Raw genomic sequence first — 19,294 nt, forward strand, 5'->3', positions numbered from 1 at the left:
GTGTGACTGGAGTAACAGATAAGCAAGAAGGCAGGAGAGGAAAATTCAATGTTGAAAGAATACAACCTAACTGATGTCAGCTCCTGAAACTAGAAAAGGAAAATCATTGAAAATGATTTAAACTATCTAAACAGTCTGTGGCAAGATTGCATTTCTTAATTTTTGGTGACATTTTATACAAGGAAACTAGCCTCATCTCCTTAGAGCAGAGAGCTTAAGAGGAGATTTGACAAATTTGTTTAGTTTCTGATGAAATAAATATTGAGAAATTATATCTGGTGACAGGAGAATCATTAGCAAAGATTTATGGCTATTGGTAAAAGGACTTAGATGAGATTAATTTTTTTTATCCCTTATGAGGGTGATAAAAATACTTGTCAAGAGTTAAAACTTGCAAGGCTGTGGGCAGGGAGTGATTAGATATCAATTTCAAGATGGGGATGAATGGCCACTTGTACCATCTCAGTCTGTGGTTTTTAAGATAAGTGTCGTGTGTACTTGTGCTGCAGCCTCTGTACAGTTTCAATCTTTGCAGCATGATTCCTGGCTCTCTGGCATTTTGTGAGTGCCCAGATCTTTCATCCTTCACTTTTTATTTTCCATACTGGAAACTCTGAGTTACTTATTTACAGCTTGGATCCGCCTGCATTCACTGCTTTGGCTGGGGATAAAACTGAGAGTCTTTCATTCGCATGTTAAATGTTTCTTATATAAATTCTTCCCTTTCTCCGGGTTTTCCCCTTCAGTCCTGAAGAAGTCATATTGGACTTGAAATGTTAACTCTGTTTCTCTCTCCATAGATCTGCTGAGCTTTTCCCTGCACTTTGTTTTTTTATACTATTAAGTAAATATTCCTGATATTAAAAATAATATTGTTTCTTTGGATAGAAGAATTCTGCCCATTTGGCCTGAGCATCCTCTCCATTTTCACCCACACAATTTGTTTCTCTCATCTCTTCCCCCATCCCGTTTTCAGCCCCGGCAATTTCTCACAAGCATCAAACTTAAAGAGCATCAAAATTGTCCAGAGGGTACATGGGCTTCCTTTAACCTCCTCCAACCTCTGCTCCCACCAGCCTTGTTTGGTCAGTGCCCAAATCCACCACCTGTCAGTGTTTGGCCAATGGATTATGCAAGGTTTCCTAATTCATCATCTCTTTACTTCTGAAGCAGCAATGCTTGAGTGCCCTTAAACACACAGGCAAAAAAGCTTTTTGTTCTGGAGAAGACTCACACCAGACTGAAAATGTAAACCGTGTTTCTCTCTCCACTTATGCTGCCAGACTTTTTGAGTTTCTCCAGCATTCTCTGTGTTTGTTTCAGATTTCCAGCATCCGCAGTATTTTGCCTTTATGTGAAAACAAATGTTTTCTGGCTACTTTTTTTTTTATCCTGAAAGGCAACATTTACCTTCATCTGACAGGCACCTACAAAATGTAAAATTTCTACTCTGATGGAATTTGTGCTTAGAGAGCCAGCAATATTCTTGAAGCTGGGTCTTGTGCTCTATTTCAGACCGTTTGCAAATTTGGTTGAATTTGTTACATGGTCCTCTTGAGTCAGATCTCCCACCTCCTGTCCTTAATGTTGGGGATGAAGAAATCAGATCAAGCATCTTGGAGTTTCACTGATTCAAGTTTGCTCATTCATTAGTAACAGTCTTGATCATTTTTGTCAATACAACCTAAATTGGATAGAGTTTTCAAGAGATAGTGTAGACACAATAGCATGAATGGCATTTTCTGTGATGTAAAGTCCTGCACATGCTTTGCCTCCTTGTTACTGTTGAAGCTTGTCTCATTCATAGAATCCCTTTAGTGTGGGAAGAGGTCATTCAGCCCATTGAGTCTGCACCGATTATCCAAAGTTCATCCCGTTCAGACCGACCTCCACCAAATCTATCCTCATTTACCATAGCAAATCCACCTAGCGTACCTACCTGGACATTGCAGGCCAATTTAGCATGGCCAATCCACCTAACCTGCACATCTTTGGACTGTGGGAGGAAACCGGAGGGTCCGGAAGAAACCCACGCAGACACGGTGAGAATGTGTAAACATTCAAGGGATTTTCTTATGCAGACATCAGGCTTTATAAATGGTATGGCACTCCACAGTTGAAGAATGCACATTATGTAAACACACATTGATAGCTGAGGCCTTGCTGCACCGAATTTGCAAGATGGCAAGATTGCAAGATGTGAACCTGTGTCCACAGATCATTAGCCCCTGGATTACTAGTCCAGTGCCATTACCATTATGCCACCAACTTCCTGTAAAGCGACGAGTGAAGAATAATTTCTTTAAGATAAGAAAGTCTCAAATTTATTTTCAAAAGAACAATGCTTTCATAAGCTATTTCCCTCATGTGCTTATAACATATGGAAAGGAAAGTTTAAGTAATCTTTATCCTGGAAGGTAACCATTGCTTCAAGTTGATTTGTCACACAATGAACAATTTCCATTCTAAATCTTGCTGACTGTGTTGTTACTGGAAACAGTGCCATGGTAACCAGCAATGTTCTTGGTGTTGTGATGTCCTGCTGGCAGTACAATAATTCATTGCCCTCAGAATGTGAGGATTGGTCCAACTGATGACAGCTGTCTTCCTGTCCTATTTGGTGAGACTTATTCAAGATATTATCCCCAGCATGTAATAATATAGTTGTGTATGTTTCATTCAATCAGTATTTTAAAAAAAAAACATTGCACCGGAATTTTCTGACAAAATCAATATGTAGCATGCTCATTGTTTATTATTCATGTTGCTATTAATGCCTGGATCTTCCATCGATGAAGCTCCAACACTGTCTGGTGCTAAGTGTCACAAGTTACATAGAACATAGGACACTACAGCTGTAGTTGCTAAATGATGAATGACTTGAATGTAGCAATTTGTACACTAACGACTTAATCAATTATAGGAACATAGGAACAGGACGAGGCCATTCAGCCCCTTGGGCCTGTTCCATCATTCAATGAGATCATGGCTGATCTGTGACCTAACTCCTTATGCCTGTTTTTGGCCCATGTCCCTTAATGCCCTTTGCTTAAATAAATGTATCCATCTTTGATTTAAAATTTACAACTGATTTGGCATAAACTGTCATTTGTGGAAGAGAGTTTCAAACGTCCAATACCCTTTGAGTGTAGAAGTGCTTCCTAACATCTCTCCAGAATAGTCTGGCCCTAATTCTCAGACCGGGCTCCTTCATTTTAGAATCCTCCACCAGCAGAAATAGTTTATCTTTATCTACCCTGTCTTTTCCTGTTAATATCTTGAAGACTTTAACCTTCTAAATTCGAGAGAAAACAGGCCTAATTTGTATAATCTGTCCTCGTAACTTAACCCCTGAAGTCCAGGTATCGCTCTTGTAAACCTGTGATACATTTCCTCCTGGGCCAGTATATCATTCATAATATGTAGTGCCCAGAGCTGCTGACAGTATTCCAAGTAGGATCTGACCAGGGTTTTAGATGCCTGATTTATGATACTGTTTCATTTGCTTGGTCATCAGTAAAAAGGGGAGGGAATAAGAATTACAGACAGTGAGGTCTGTGAATGACAGTTATAGAACCAACGTGAATTTTAAACTCGGGAGCAGCGTCGGAGGCTGCATGGCGAACTTTATAGAGGTTTATAAAACCAGGAGGGACCTGGATAGGGTGAACAGTCAAGATCTTTTCCCCAGGGTGGGGGAGCCCAAAACCAGAGGGCATAGGTTTAAGGTGAGAGGGGAGAGATTTAAAAGGGACCGGAGGGGCAACATTTTCACGAGAGGCATGTATGGAATGAGCTGCCAGAGGAAGTGGAGGAGGCTGGTACAATTACAGCATTTAAAAGGCATCTGGATGGGTACAAGAACATGAAGGGTTCAGAGGGATATGGGTCAAATGCTGGCAAATGAGACTAGATTAATTTAGAATATCTGGTCAGTATGGACGAGTTGGACTGAAGGGTAAGTTTCCGTGGTGTACATCTCTATGACTCTATAAATAGGTCTGAATCTGGAACAGAAACTGTTAGAAAAATTTCGAACACTTATTATTTTGTGTATGATGATGGTATGTTGCAGTAAACCCAGGGAGTCTGAGTTGCCATGACTACATGCATGTTGAAGTCTGTTGAAGTATTTGAGGCTCTCTTCTGTTTGTTCCTTCACATGGTTGACCAGGAATTTCTCTGGTTCTTATTGCCTGTTTTTGTCATGTGTTGGGTGGAATTTGTAGGTTGAAAATCAACCTTGTTGCCATGTTATGGATACACCTTTCTTGGCCATCAAGTCCTTCATTGGGACTTGAACTCGGAGCTCTTGGCCTACAGGCAAGGACACTACCCACTTTCCTTGGGGGATTTTTTTATAACTTCTTATTATACTTCACTTAGTAAATCATAATTCAGCAAACAGCAGCTGGAAGTATTTTCATACAAACAATGTGAAGTGATTATCTTGGATGTCAGCCTTCACTACTCTTTACCTCATTGTTTCTCTGTTTCCTTTAACTATCCCTTTCTCCATTTCTGTTTTTCCTCATTGTGTAGTCTTCCCCTATTTTGCACTGTTCCTCCATTTTCATGCTCCTCTCTAATTCTTCTGCTTCACTGGATTCGCTCCAAAATTCCTGTTGCCTGATCATTCAACTCTTGTCAAGCTTACCTTCTCGATAAGTAAAGGGGAAAAAGATTATTGGCGTTAGTCCACAATATGGAGTAATCAGATCAGCCATAATCTTACTGAATCTCGGAGCATGCTCCCACGGCCCACATCTGCTCTTTGTTCAGAAATCATCATTATCCCATTTATTCCTCACTTTTGCCCACGTGCCTCAATTCCCCATCACCTCTGTGTCCTCCATTTCTTTGATTCTCCTTCCACCTATTTTGACCAGAATCCTACTCCCTCGCACTTATTATGATCAGAAGGAAAAACAGAGGTTGCTGGAAAAACTAAAGAAGGGTCAGTTCTGAAGAAGGACCCGAAATGTTAACTCTGATTTCTCTCCACGGATGCTGGCAGATCTGCTGAGTTTCTCCAAAAATCTCTGTATTTGATTCTGATTTCCTGCATCCACAGTTCTTTTGGTTTTCTCTCTTGGTCAGAGACCATCTGAGTTGGGTCTTTTATTTTTATTACAAATAGCGATCTGCCTGTCAGTGGAATGGTCGGCCTGGTTTTTATTGGAATGTTAGTTTCTAAATGAAGAATTCATATTTGATAGCTTCCAAATCAAAAAGAAACGCATGGAAAGATGTCAGGCGGTCAAGTAGGGAACAGTGGCTGATAGACAAATCTGGATGGGGCACTCCCAGATCCACAATGGATTTTAAACAGGAGAGGGAAATTCAGGAGTTTGGAGAATGACTTAGCAGACCTGGCAAAGAGAGGGAGTGTGTGAGAGAGAGAGAAAGCCTTGCATTCCTTTATATTGTTCACAACATTATTTGGATTCTGTGTCCAGTTTAGCAATTTCTTGATTTTTGTTTTCATAATTCTTGTCCTTCAGATTCCCCAATAGTCACATCTCTTTCTCTCTCTATCTGTGTAAATCTCCAAGGTCTGCTCATTCTGCCAAATCTGACCTCTTGCTGACCTGTGAATTTAATCACTTCACCATCAATGGCAATGCCTTCAAGTGCCCAAGCCCCAAACTCTAGAATTCCCTCCCTGAACATCCATAACTCTCTACCACTCCCTCACAAGAGGACAAATGCTAAGAGCAAGATTATATCATGCAGCCTGTTGATCCTGCTCTGCCATTCAACACAAACTTAGTAAATAGGGGCAAGAGTAGGCCATTCTGCCCTTTGAGCTTCCTCCACCATTCAGTATGATCATGGCTGATCATCCAACTCAGTACCCTGTTCCCACTTTTTCCCCATACTCTTTAATCTCCTAAGCCTTTGAAAACATGTAATGTTTTAGCCTCAATTATTTTCTTTGGCAGACAATTCCACAGGCTCACCGCCCTCTGGGTGATGAAATTTCTCCTCATCTCACTCCTAAATGGCCTGCCCCAACCATGACTAATCCTGGGTTTCAGTTCCACCTTCCTGCCTGTTCCCCACATGTTTTGGTTCCTTAAGAGACCAAATATCTGTCTATTCCAGCATTAAATTTATTCACTGGAGACATCACATCCCTGTGAGGTAGCAAAGTCCAAAGGTTCACAGCCTTTGAAAGAAGGAATTACTCCTCATCTCAGTACCAAATCTCCTTTAAGGTGCTCTTGTTTAACCAAGTCCTGAAATGGTCTGTCCTTATGTAGGCAGGTTAATAATTCTGCTGTGATGTATCTTGGTTCATTTTACTACCTTAAACGTGCTATATAAATGATTCATTGTTGTCACATGTACCGATATACAGTGAAAAGTGTTGTTTTGCGTGATACACTGGCAGAACGTACCATAAAAAGTTCCTCAGGGAAGTAGAACAGAATACAGTGTTAGTAGGAACTGCCGATGATGGAGAATTTGAGATTACAAGGTGTAGAGCTGGATCAACACAGCAGGCCAAGCAGCATCAGAGGAGCAGGAAGGCTGACATTGCAGGTCTGGACCCTTCTTCAGAAAATCTTCTGAAGAAGGGTCCAGACCTGAAACATCAGCTTTCCTGCTCCTCTGATGCTGCTTGGCCTGCTGTGTTCATCCAGCTCTACACCTTGTTATCACAGAATACAGTGTTACAGCCGCAGAGGTGGTGCAGAGGGAGAGATCAGAATTTGAGAGTCATAGAGCTTTACAGCATGGAAACAGACCCTTCGGTCCAACTCGTACATGCCGAATAAATTATTCTGGTCCCATTTGCCAGCATTTAGCCCATATTCCTCTAAACCCTTTGTTTTCATATAACCATCCAGATGCCTTTTAAAAGTTGTAGCAATACCAGCCTCCACCACTTCCTCTGGCAGCTCATTCCATACATGCACCACCCTCTGCATGAAAAAGTTGCCCTTCAGGTCCCTTTTAAATCTTTCCCCTCTCACCTTAAACCTATGCCCTCTAGTTTTGGACTCCACTACCCTGGTGAAAAGACCTTGGCTATTTTCTCTAGCAAAGCCCCTCATGATTTTATGAACTTCTATAAGGTCATCTCACAGCCTCTGATGCTTTAGGGAAAATAGCCCCAGCCTATTCAGCCTCTCCCTATAGCTCAAACCTTCCAATCCTAGGAACATCCTTGTAAGTTTTTTCTGAACCCTTTGAAGTTTCACACCATGTAGCAGGGGTACCAAAATTGAATGCAGTGTTCCAAAAGTGGTCTAACCAATGTCCTGTACATCCGCAACATGACCTCCCAGCTCCGATTCTCAGTGCACTGATCAATAAAGGCAAGCATGTGACTTCAAAAGTCTGATAACAGCGGGGAAGGAGCTGTTCTTGAATCTATTCATACGTGTAGTCAAACTTTTGTATTGTCTGCCCGGTGAGAGAGGGTATAACCGGGGTGAGAGAGGGTATAACCGGGGTGGGAGAGGTTGTGGATTATGTTGGTTGCTTTCCCGAGGCTGTGGGAACTATAGATGGAGTCAGTGGCTGGAATACAAGTTATTGTTGTGTTTGACAGTGTGACTGAAAATGCCTAGATCTATACCATCTGACAGTCTGAATATTATCACTGAACAGAGGCCAATGAAGAGCAACAAGATACAATTTTTGCCAGCAATGCTTTGGAAATAAGAATGAGATTTATGTGCCATCTTTGCTAAATTACAGTGAGCCTCCCTGGTGGATAAGCTCTTAACATTCTCCCACTCACAGGCAGAACATCACAGCCATGAGTAATAATTGTTGAGGAGACTGGAAGTATTGACAGATTAAGTGCTGATAATGTGTTTCTTTTTCCTCATGCAGTTTTCCAGACAGGGAATGCAACAGACCCAGCAGCAGCAACAGACAGCAGCGCTGGTTCGACAGCTACAAAAACAGCTCTCTAGTAAGTATCAATTTTAGAAAGGAATCAAAATTCTGGATAATTAGTATATCAGATACCAGTTTAAACTTTGCACATATTTATCATAGAATCCATTCAGCTCATTGGGTCCACACTGACCCTCCAAAGAGCATCCCAACCAGACCTAACCCCCTACCCTATCCCTAAATTTCCTATGGCTAATCTGCCTAGCCTTAATATCCCTGGACACTATGGGCAATTTAGCATGGCCAATTCACCTAGCCTGCACATCTTTGGACTGTGGGGTGAAACCAGAGCACCCGGAGGAAACCCACTTTGATACGGTGAAACCATGAAGAAAAGGAAAACAAGAAGATGCCCAAAACCGAAGTTCTTGCAGGTGCCCAGTGGACCAGTCCGCCTCTTCATTAATAGCCTTCCAGTCAGAACACTTCTTCAGCATTTACCTTTGCTGGCCTTCGAAACTATGGGAATGGAGCATTAGACTTCAGTGGGGGGGACAAATTAGAGTGAATGAATGAAGAGTACAGAAACTCAAGTCATCCTATCATGATGTCACTTTGTAGAAAGAGGGTAAGAGATCAGAGGGAAGAGGTCTAAGATTATTGGGAAAGGTCAGAATGAGCGAAGGGATCAGAATCACAAAACTTCTAGATATAGGTAAGCATGCAGGCAAAGACGATGGTGAAACAAATACTCAATAGTAAGTTTTTATTCTTCTGTGGGCTGTCGGTCTCGCTGGTACCATCACCCATTTATTGTCCATCCCTAATAGTCATCTCAAACTGCTTTTGAGCAGCCAGCACGGGCACTCACACAGTGCCATTAAGAAGGAAGTTCCAGGATTTTGATCCAGGAACACGGAAGGAATGTCAATACAGTTCAAAGTCAATGGTCTGTTGTTTGAAGTGGGAATTGCAGGTGGTGATGTTCCCATCGGTCTTCCACCCATATCCTTCTCGGTAAAAGAGATCAGGGGTTTGGAGGGTGCTTTCTAAGGAGCTTTGGTAATGTGCTGCAGTGCATCTTGTAGGTGGTACACAGTGTGTGCTAGTGTTGGAAAGAGAGAACATTTAAATTGGTGCATGGGATGCCAAACAAATGGACAGTTGTCCCAATGGTTTTGAGTTTCTTGATTGTTATTGGAGATGCAATCATCCAGACAAGTGGGAAGTATTGCATCACACTCCTGACTTATGCCTTCAAGATGGTGGACAGGCTTTGGGGAATCAACGTTGGTGGGCATGATAGTCAGGCACAGTTTGCATTTTGTATCCTTAAACTATTTGGGACATTGCCAACAAATTACACGTGATGATTACTGGTACCAATATGATCCTTTAGCCAACAAAACAATTCACAACATGAAACACAACATAGCACTTTAAGGGGAGGCAATGGCCGAGCAGTATCATCACTGGACTGTTAACCCAGAGAGCCAGGTAATGTTCTGGGGACCCAAGTTTGAATCCCGCCAGGGCAGACGGTGAAATTTGAATTCAATTTTTTAAAAAATCCATTGTTTACTAATGCCCTTTAAGGAAGGAAATCTGCCATCCTCACCTGGTCTGGCCTACATGTGACTCCAAATCCACAGCGATGTGGGTGTCTTTTAACAGCTGCCTGAGCAAGCGGGGATGGGCAATAAATGCTGGCATAGCTGACAATGTCCTCATCCCGCAAATTAATGAAGAAATAGCCAGGCAGGAAACTGAGCAGCAACTGAATTCTAAATGAACATTGCATCCTGGGCAATTTATAAACTGTATTAATAAAAACCAAAGAACTGTGGATGCTGGAAATCAGGAAAACAAAAAACCCAGAAATTGTTGGAAAAGCTCAGCAGGCCTGGCAGCGTCTGTGGAGAGAAATGAGATTAAAGATTCGGGTCCAGCGACCCTTCCTCGGAACTATACTTGGCTCGAATCAGTGAAGCCAGATGGTCAGGCTGAATTCCTTGTTTGAGTTGCCCAAGCAATGTTCTCACCTCTCCGCCTGTTTTCCCTTTCTCTCCTCCTCCTCCTTCCCTTCCCCATCGCAGATCATCATGCAGTCTGATGGTGAGGTTGTTGTCTCGTAATTGTTCTGACCGGTTCTCTCTCTCTCCCGCCCATAGAAATGCTTTGTAATATTGTGCTAACCTCTCTCCGCTTTGAATAACAGTTGAATCGCAGTGATGTGTAGCTGATTGTGATGCTTGTGCGACCTTCGTCCTCTGCCAGGTAATCAGCCCCAACAACCATCGAATCCCTACAGTCATCCACCCCATTATTGAACACTGGAAAGAAGAATGGAACAGGCAGTCCCTGGAGAACAACTGAAACCAATGCACCCAAGCAAGCTCCCTGTGGGGGTTTTGATCACTGTTCATTCCAACGTTTTTTTTGTGTTTTTTTTTAAATTATTATTTCAACACATGCTTTTCTCCCCCTGTGATGTAGCCGATGTGAAAAATAATGGAAAGTGAGAGTAGGTTATTTTATTTAAAAGAAAAAGAAATTGAAGTTTTACAATGAGACATTTTCTTGGATCTTGTAGGTCCTGTAAAAACAAAGCTGCTGGATTTTTTTTGTTTGGTTTTGCTAAAAGTCAGTTTTGGTGCTTTTAGCTAATCTACAACAATGGGAATGTTCTAGATATAAATGGAATTTATTTATTTGTTAGCGCGAGGACACCCTATCAATGCACTGGACCAAAATAATGGTTTATATGAATGAATTTGACTATGATAAAATAGGCTGTCTACGGAACTGTGGCCACAGATGCTTTGCTATTTTCAGTGGCTTATGTTGTTTTGAGCCTCCTGAGGACCAGACAAAGCTGTTCATTTACACTGTCAATTTTGCCTAGATTTGTAATTTTACATGAGCACTTTTTAAGAAGAAGAAGAAAAGAAGTTTGTTAAATAATAAAACTATTTTTCCCCTATGATGATGATGATACTATTGTATGGTACCTCTGAGCAGCTCTGTCGTGTGTGGTTTGAGTTTGGTATTTATATGTTACATATGGACTGATGAGCTGCGTTGAAGGATCAAGATGACGGTTGCAACTTGAAATCTAATAAATCAACAATTAACATCTGAGCAAGTGGTTTCCTGTCTTGTGATTGGCGCATTTGTTCTTCGCTGGTTTTGGGATTGCTTACATTAAGAGAAGGTGTGAACTGTAACATTGAGTTTGTTCCTGAATTAGGGTAAGCACTTCAGCATTGCAGTTCTCATTTATTGACTCGTGGGACATGGGTATTGTTGGCTGGGCCAGGATTTAGATTTAGGTTTAGGTTTAGATTTAGATTTTATTGTCACATGTACTCAAACACAGGAGTATAGTGAAAAGTGTATCATGGCACCACAAATGGCGCCATCTTAGGTACAAAGATACCTGGGTACAAAGACATAAAGGAAACAAAGCTTAAAAAGTTAAGCATTACCTTCACGGAATTAGTAGAAAAATAAAGAAAAAAATCTAACAATTAACATTAAAACCTTTCTTAATATAAACTAGAAAGAAAAGGAATAAAGTTAAAAGTTCAACAGTCTTTGAGTCTTAGCTCGCTCAGGAGAAGATCTCAGCTGCCTGTTCTCGACGCCGCTGCCACAGATACCAGGTCACCTCCCTCACTACTCGCTCTTCCCACGTTGGGCCACAGTGCTATTGCTGATGCTGCCGCCTCCCCGATCTCCTGCTGCCTCCAGAGCATGCCCGGGCAGGATCCACTCCTACGTTGAGAGACCGTCTGTCCCTAATTGCCCTTGAAAAGGTGGGGTGGGCTACCTTCATGAACCACTGCAGTCTACATGCATGTCCACAATGCCCTTAGGGACGGAATTCCAGAATTTTGACCCATGAAAGAATGGTTATATGTTTCCAAGTCAGGATGGTGAGTGGTTTGGTGAGGAACTTGCAGGTGGTGGTGTTCCCATGTATCTGCTGCCTTTGTCCTTCGAGATGGAAGTGGTCATGGGTTTGGATGTTGTTGTCTAAGAATCTTTGGTGAATTTTCCAATGAGGCAGGCTGATTTGTCTTGGATGGTGTCAAGCATGTTGAGGAGCTGCACCTATCCAGACAAGTGGGGAGTATTCCATCACACTCCTGACTTGAGCCTTGTAGATGGTGGACAGGCTTTGAGGAGTTTTTGTTTTAACCTGATTTCTGGGTCTATCATAGACTACTTGATAGAAAATAATTATTACCATCTTTGATTTTAATCAACCCTTTTCGACATGTTATGACACACCTCCATAGGCATCACATCCTGAGGGACAGAAGCGTGACCAATGTCCACAAGACCTTGTCGATCACTATGATTGATCAACAATTCAGTCATTCTATTACAGAGAAGGCAATTTCAATCAATGTTGGTGAATCTTTGCACAGCAATCTCTAAATGAAAGTAAGAAGGAAATAGTTGAAGTGATTCAGCAAAGTCTTAATTAATTTTGTATTAATTCCCTACCATTTTCTTCCCACTTTACAGCTCTGAATTAGAAAAACCCTAGTTACCTGTGATTTTATAATGGATTGCTTTGAAACACAGTGATTGTGTACATCAAATGAGTCTTTATGAGAACCACTGAGAACAGCTTTCAATTCCAATTTTTTAATAATTTTATTTCTATCTATTTTCTGTTAAATTCTACCAGTTGCCCGGGTGAAATTTGAACCAGTGACCCCAGATCATTAGCCCCTTGATTACTAGTCCAGTGCCGTTACCATTATGCCACTATCTTTCTGTAAATCATTGGACTATTTCTGAATTGTTGCCTTAGTGATGATTCAGGGATATAAAGCAGCCAATTTTCATTCAGTAACCTTTCTCCACCAGCAAAGAGTTAATTGGTTTACTTGTTGTGGAATGAGAAATACATTTTCAACAGACCTCCAGGAGAACTTTCTGCTCTTCAGCTAATGCCATGAGCTATCTCGAGTTTCAACTCCTTTTATCTATGCCAAAATGCAGCAGTGCATTTTGTGGTATTTGTTCATGTGAAGAGGACATCTCAGCGAGGCCAACATTTATCTGTATCCTGAATTAAACAGTCAACTGCATTGTTGAGAGTCTGCAGTCATATGTAGGACATGTCAGATACTATATCCTGAATTAAACAGTCAACTGCATTGTTGAGAGTCTGCAATCATATGTAGGACATGTCAGATAAGGTTGACAGATTTCCTTCCCTAAAGGGCATTAGTGAACCAGAGAGATTTTTACCACAGTCAGCAGGATCATCAGTAGGCCAGCTTTTTATTCTGGATTGATATTGAATTTAAATTTGACCATTTGCCATGGTGGAATTTGAATCCATATCTCCAGACATGTCCCTGTGAAAATGAGGGATAGAAAGGGCAAGATTAGGGAACCATGGATGACAGGTGAAATTGTGAGACTAGCAAAGAGGAAAAAGAAAGCATACATAAGATCTAGGCGACTGAAAACAGATGAAGCTTTGGAAGAATGTCGGGAAAGTAGGACCAATCTGAAACGAGGAATTAAGAGGGCTAAAAGGGGTCATGAAATATCTTTAGCAAACAGGGTTAAGGAAAATCCCAAAGCCTTTTATTCATACATAAGGAGCAAGTGGGTAACTAGAGAAAGGATTGGCCCACTCAAGGACAAAGGAGGGAAGTTATGCTAGGAGTCCGAGAAAATGAGTGAGATTCTTAATGAGTACTTTGCGTTGGTATTCACCGAGGAGAGGGACATGACGGATATTGAGGCTAGGGATAGATGTTTGATTACTGTAGGTCAAGTCGGCATAAGGAGGGGGGAAGTGTTGGGTATTCTAAAAGGCATTAGGGTGGACAAGTCCCCAGGTCTGGATGGGATCTATCCCAGGTTAATGAGGGAAGCAAGAGAGGAAATAGCTGGGGCCTTAATTTATATCTTTGCAGCATTCTTGAGCACAGGTGAGGTCCCGGAGGACTGGAGAATTGCTAATGTTGTCCCCTTGTTTAAGAAGGGTAGCAAGGATAATCCAGGTAATCATAGACCGGTGAGCCTGACGTCAGTGGTGGGGAAGCTGCTGGAGAAGATACTAAGGGATAGGATCTATTTACATTTGGAAGAAAATGGGCTTATTAATGATAGGCAACATGGTTTTGTGCAGGGAAGGTCATGTCTTACCAACTTGAGAGAATTCTTTGAGGAAGTGACAAAGTTGATAGACGAAGGAAGGGCTGTGGATGTCATATACATAGACTTCAGTAAGGCGTTTGATAAGGTTCCCCATGGTAGGCTGATGGAGAAAGTGAAGTCGCATGAGGTCCAGGGTGTACTAGCTAGATGGATAGAGAACTGGCTGGGCAACAGGAGACAGAGAGTTGTAGTGGAAGGGAGTTTCTCAAAATGGAGAACTGTGACCAGTGGTGTTCCACAGGGATCTGTTTTGGGACCACTGTTGTTTGTGATATACATAATTGATCTGGAGGAAGGTATAGATGGTCTGATTAGCAAGTTTGCAGATGACACTAAGATTGGTGGATTAGAAGATAGTGAAGGGGACTATCGGAGAATGCAGCAGAATATAGATAGATTGGAGAGTTGGGCGGAGAAATGGCAGATGGAGTTCAATCCAGGCAAATGCGAGGTGATGCATTTTGGAAGATCTAATTCAAGAGCGAACTATACGGTAAATGGAAAAGCCCTGGGGAAGATTGATGCACAGAGAGATCTGGGTGTTCAGGTCCATTGTACCCTGAAGGTGGCAACGCAGGTGGATAGAGTGGTCAAGCAGGCATACGGCATGCTTTCATTCATTGGATGGGGTATTGAGTATAAGAGTTGGCACATCATGTTACAGTTGTATAGGACTTTGGTTCGACCACATTTGGAATTCTGCATACAGTTCTGGTCACCACATTACCAAAAGGATGTGGATGCTTTGGAAAGGGTGCAGAGGAGGTTCACCAGGATGTTGCCTGGTATGGAGGGCGCTAGCCAAGAAGAGAGGTTGAGTAGATTAGGATTATTTACATTAGAAAGACAGAGGTGGAGGGAGGAACCTGATTGAGGTCTACAAAATCATGAGAGGTACAGACAGGGTGGATAGCAAGAAGCTTTTTCCCAGAGTGGGGGACTCGATTACTAGGGGTCACGATTTCAAGGTGAGAGGGGAAAAGTTTAAGGGAGATATGCATGGAAAGTTCTTTATGCAGAGGGTGGTGGGTGCCTGGAACGCATTGACAGCGGAGGTGGTAGAGGCGGGCACGATAGCGTCATTTAAGATGTATCTAGACAGATACATGAATGGGCAGGGAGCAGAGAGATACAGATCCTTGGAAAATAGGCGACAGGTTTAGATAGAGGATCTGGATCGGCACGGGCTTGGAGGGCCGAAGGGCCTGTTCCTGTCTGTAATTTTCTTTGTTTTTTGTTCATGTTCTCCAGAACCTGGAATTCTGGATTAGTAGTCCAATGATATTGCCACTACTCTACTATCTTCCCCACTAAACAATTAATGCCAGTACTATTTAAATAGCTGACCTTTGCAACCCCACAAAGAGGCATGTTGTGGTTTATAAACCAAGTCTGGGAAATACACAGCATAAATATCTCAAGGGTAATTAGCATTTTGATGGGAAAATCTGGTCTGAACTGTAAAGCAAACTTTGGAAGGTTGACCAAAGCAAAGTGGAGATTAACAAGTACCATTGTGTGTTGCATTGTATATACACTAACATGTATGTACAAGCGATGAAAGGTGCTTTCAGTTACTATTGGTTCCAGTCAATAGCTGAAATGACAAACACTTCTCAACATCATTAAACTTTTGACTTTTCAATAGTTTTCAGTGCAGTGTAATGTTTCATGTGATTTCTAGTATTGTTGGTGACTTCAACAAACCCGCGATGTCCAATCCATGGACAAACAAGGTCAGCAAACACATGAGTACCACCACCACTGGGAAGTTCCCCTCCAAGTCACACTGCATCCTGACTGGGAAATATGTTACTGTACCTTCGTCACCGATGGGTCTATATCCTGGAGAACCTTCTTAACAACACTCAGAGGACTACACAGTCTGCTACAGTTCCAAAGCACAGCTCACCTCCACCTTCTCATGGGCACTGAATGCTCAGCCTGCCAGTGACACTTAAGAGTCCATGAGCAATTCTTTTTTTTAATTTAATGAGCCTAAACATTTTCTGTCATAAATGTTCAAGCAAAAATAACATTTGTTTATGACTTGAAAGCATACGCCATTAATTCAAGATAATGTCAACACCTGAGGTTTCCACTATGCCACCTGCAAATGGTGAGGAAGGGAAGCAAATTCTAAATGGATTAAAAATGTGGGGGAGGTTTGTCAGCTATAGCCCAGGCATAACTCTGCTGCTGAGAGTTTGCTTGAAAGGAAATTAATATAAGAAAGTGTCTAAAATGGGCAGCTGGTCTGATAGAGATAGTAGGAACTGCAGATGCTGGAGAATCCGAGACAACAAGGTGCAGAGCTGGATGAACACAGCAGGCCAAGCAGCATCATAGGAGCAGAAAAGCTGACGTTTCGGGCCTAGACCCTTCATAGCTGGTCTGATAGCACCAGTTTTGTACTTGGGCAGCTGGCTGAGATGTTACAGTGAATAATATGGGTTGTGGTGTGTTCAGATGCAAAACTTCACCACATACAGCAGAGACTCACTTTTTCTCATGGTATGTGATACCCTTGATGTGTCAGATGGCATCCAACATGGACTAGCATAAGAACTAATTCTATGTAATCAATGTGGCATTTACCAGTGTTGGAGCAGCAAAGTAATTGGTGCATCCATTTCTCCTGTTGCGTAACCCATATAGACATTGTCTTTTCTTTTGCACAAGCAAACTGCCAAATGCCTCGACACAAGCAATGGAATGTACATGCCATCCCGGTTTTTGTCCAATGTTGAGAAAGTGTTTGTGGTTCTTTCGAGAATATCGTAAGATGTACAGAAAGAAGCAGCATCCCCAGTTTTTGTTCCTGGGTCCAGTGCGCAGAGATGGGAGAAATCCCAGGTCCATGAACGCAGCCTTTAAATAAGAACGCCCACATTTCCTATTTTTTGGATTGGCAATCTAGATGAACAGCTCAGGAAGCACAGAGGAGGCTGTAGGTTCCAGAGGAGAGCTGGGTGGAAAGTTTGGGGGTTCCAGAACTGCATTCTGTGCTTTCAAAGGAAGGATTAAAACATACAGCAACACTCCTCCTTTCATCTCCTAATTCTCCATGCTGCATCTATGTCCTATACCCACTCCCAAAGAACTTACATTCTACCCCAACTTATGATCGTGTACTGATCTCTTATGATACACTCCCCCATATTCAATGTGTGAATGGATGCCCTTTTAGCCAACTGCATGCTCCTCCTCAACAACCCCATCCCCTATCACCTGACACACAGCTCCTGTGGTCCTGCACACATCCATGTCCGCAGTCATCTTCATGACCCTTTATAGCCCTTCTACCAACTCTCACAGACTCACCAAGCATTCTTTTTCTATCCCTTTCCATGCTAACTAATTTAGTATCCACACTGGGTATACTGAAGTTGGCATGAGAGAAAACAGTTGTGTGTCTATCGATCACAAACAAAAACAATGTTGCTGGAAAAGCTCAGCAGGTCTGGCAGCATCTGTGAAGGGAAAAACAAAGTTAATGTTTCGGGTCCGGTGACCCTTCTTCTGTTTTTTCCTTCACAGATGCTGCCAGACCCGCTGAGCTTTTCCAGCAACTTTGTTTTTGTTCCTGATTTACAGCATCCGCGGTTCTTTCGGTGTGTCTATTGATGTCACTGTTGAATCAAACTCTGGTACAGCAAATTTTCAATACATTGAAATTCCTTCAACTAATCCCTTCTGAAAGCATTAATTTCACTTACATGCTTAATTCATTATGCAAACAAGAATTTCTTTCATTCACTCATGGGACGTGGGCGTTGCTGGCTGGCCAGTAGTTTTTGCCCATCCCTAACTGCCCTTGAACTGAGTGGCTTGCTAGGCCATTTCAGAGGGCTGTTAAGAGTCAACTATATTGGTGTGGATCTGGAGTCACATGTAGGCCAGACCGGGTAAGGATGGCAGAGTTCCTTCCCTGAAGGGCATTAGTGAGCCCGGGGGTTTTTCCTGAAAATTGACAATGGCTTTTTTCTTGGTCATCAGTAGATTCCTAACTCCACATTTTTAAAAAATTTAATTGCATTCAAATTCCACCATCTGCCATGACAGGATTTGAACCCATATTCTCAGAACATTAGCTAAATTTCTGGATTAATAATACTAATAATACCACTAGGCCATCCCTTCCCCTTTTAGTCCATGAACAGTTGGACTTGTCCATCAAAATGCTTAATCCTTAGGCCACCTGTTGTAAAAATGACAAGATTTGTGTTCCACATTCATTTCAAAAACTGTAATGGCTGTGATAACTGATTGTTTGTACTACATTTTATTTGGGCAGTTCCTTGACAGGTTTGATAATGCCAACATAATGGGAATCCTTGTTATAAGTTAAGTCCTGGTGTAAAATTATTGCAGTAAATAAATCTAAATAAAACCCTGAGTCTAGATGAATATCTCCTGGGTCTTAAAGTAAGCAGCTGATGAACCTGCTCCAATACTGACCTATCTCTTTCAAGAGCCATTCAATGCTGGCTACATACCAGACCAATGAAGGAAGCTGATGTTAGTGACATATTTGGAAAAGCGTTTAAATATTAGATAATCTGCAGACTGGTATTTCTCACCAGCTTCATTTGTAAGTTGTGTGAACGTATTAATCATTTGCATGTCATTGAAGGGCTTTGAAGCTCATGACTTCCTGGTAAGTAGACAGCATGATGTTCATCTAAGATCTACCGACACAGCTTTTGCAGACTGTCAATGACTTAACTTTAAGTCTAGACAAAGATTAAACTACTCTTAAGGCACTACTGAACTTGTCAAGAGCCTTTGACAAAATCCCTCATGAAAAGCTCTTCACAGAGCTTCTGCAGGATCAGGGACATATTATTAAATTGGACTTGGGATTTCCTCACCAACAAAAGACAAAGAGTAGTGTGTAATGGGGAATTATCCTCTCCTAGAGATGTCCTGCCTAAAATGCCCCTGGGAAATGTGTTGGGCTTTTATTCTTTTTGACAAGCGTAAATTTACCTTCCCAATAGGTTTCTCTTTTTGAGAAGACAGGACATGTCTATTTGCAGATGACCGCCTGGCTTATGCATTAGGGAATGATCAAAGATCATATCAATTCATTCCAAGATGCACATCTGGAATTACAAAAGAAAAATTAGCAAGACCAATGCGAGGTGGCATTTTCATTCAGTCCTGTAAAATGCTATTAAAATGCAATGCCAATAAAAATAATCTGTCAACAGAGAACTTTAAATTCTGTAATCCAACA

General features: G+C 41.8%; 1 protein-coding gene across 1 annotated transcript in view; it reads left to right on the forward strand.

Moving 5' to 3' along the window:
* Positions 1-10,998, forward strand: part of LOC109915429 (mediator complex subunit 12L) — an 84,159-nt gene extending 73,161 nt beyond the window's left edge. Inside the window, exons 15-16 of the mRNA XM_048604507.1 lie at positions 7,852-7,933; positions 10,076-10,998. Coding sequence (XP_048460464.1) covers positions 7,852-7,933; positions 10,076-10,089 — 96 coding nt within the window. The 3' untranslated portion in view covers positions 10,090-10,998. The remainder of the gene's footprint in view (positions 1-7,851; positions 7,934-10,075) is intronic.
* Positions 10,999-19,294: the final 8,296 nt, after the last annotated feature.

Source organism: Rhincodon typus, chromosome 13 (genome assembly GCF_021869965.1).
Source record: "Rhincodon typus isolate 14 chromosome 13, sRhiTyp1.1, whole genome shotgun sequence".
In the NCBI taxonomy this organism is placed as follows: Eukaryota; Metazoa; Chordata; class Chondrichthyes; order Orectolobiformes; family Rhincodontidae; genus Rhincodon; species Rhincodon typus.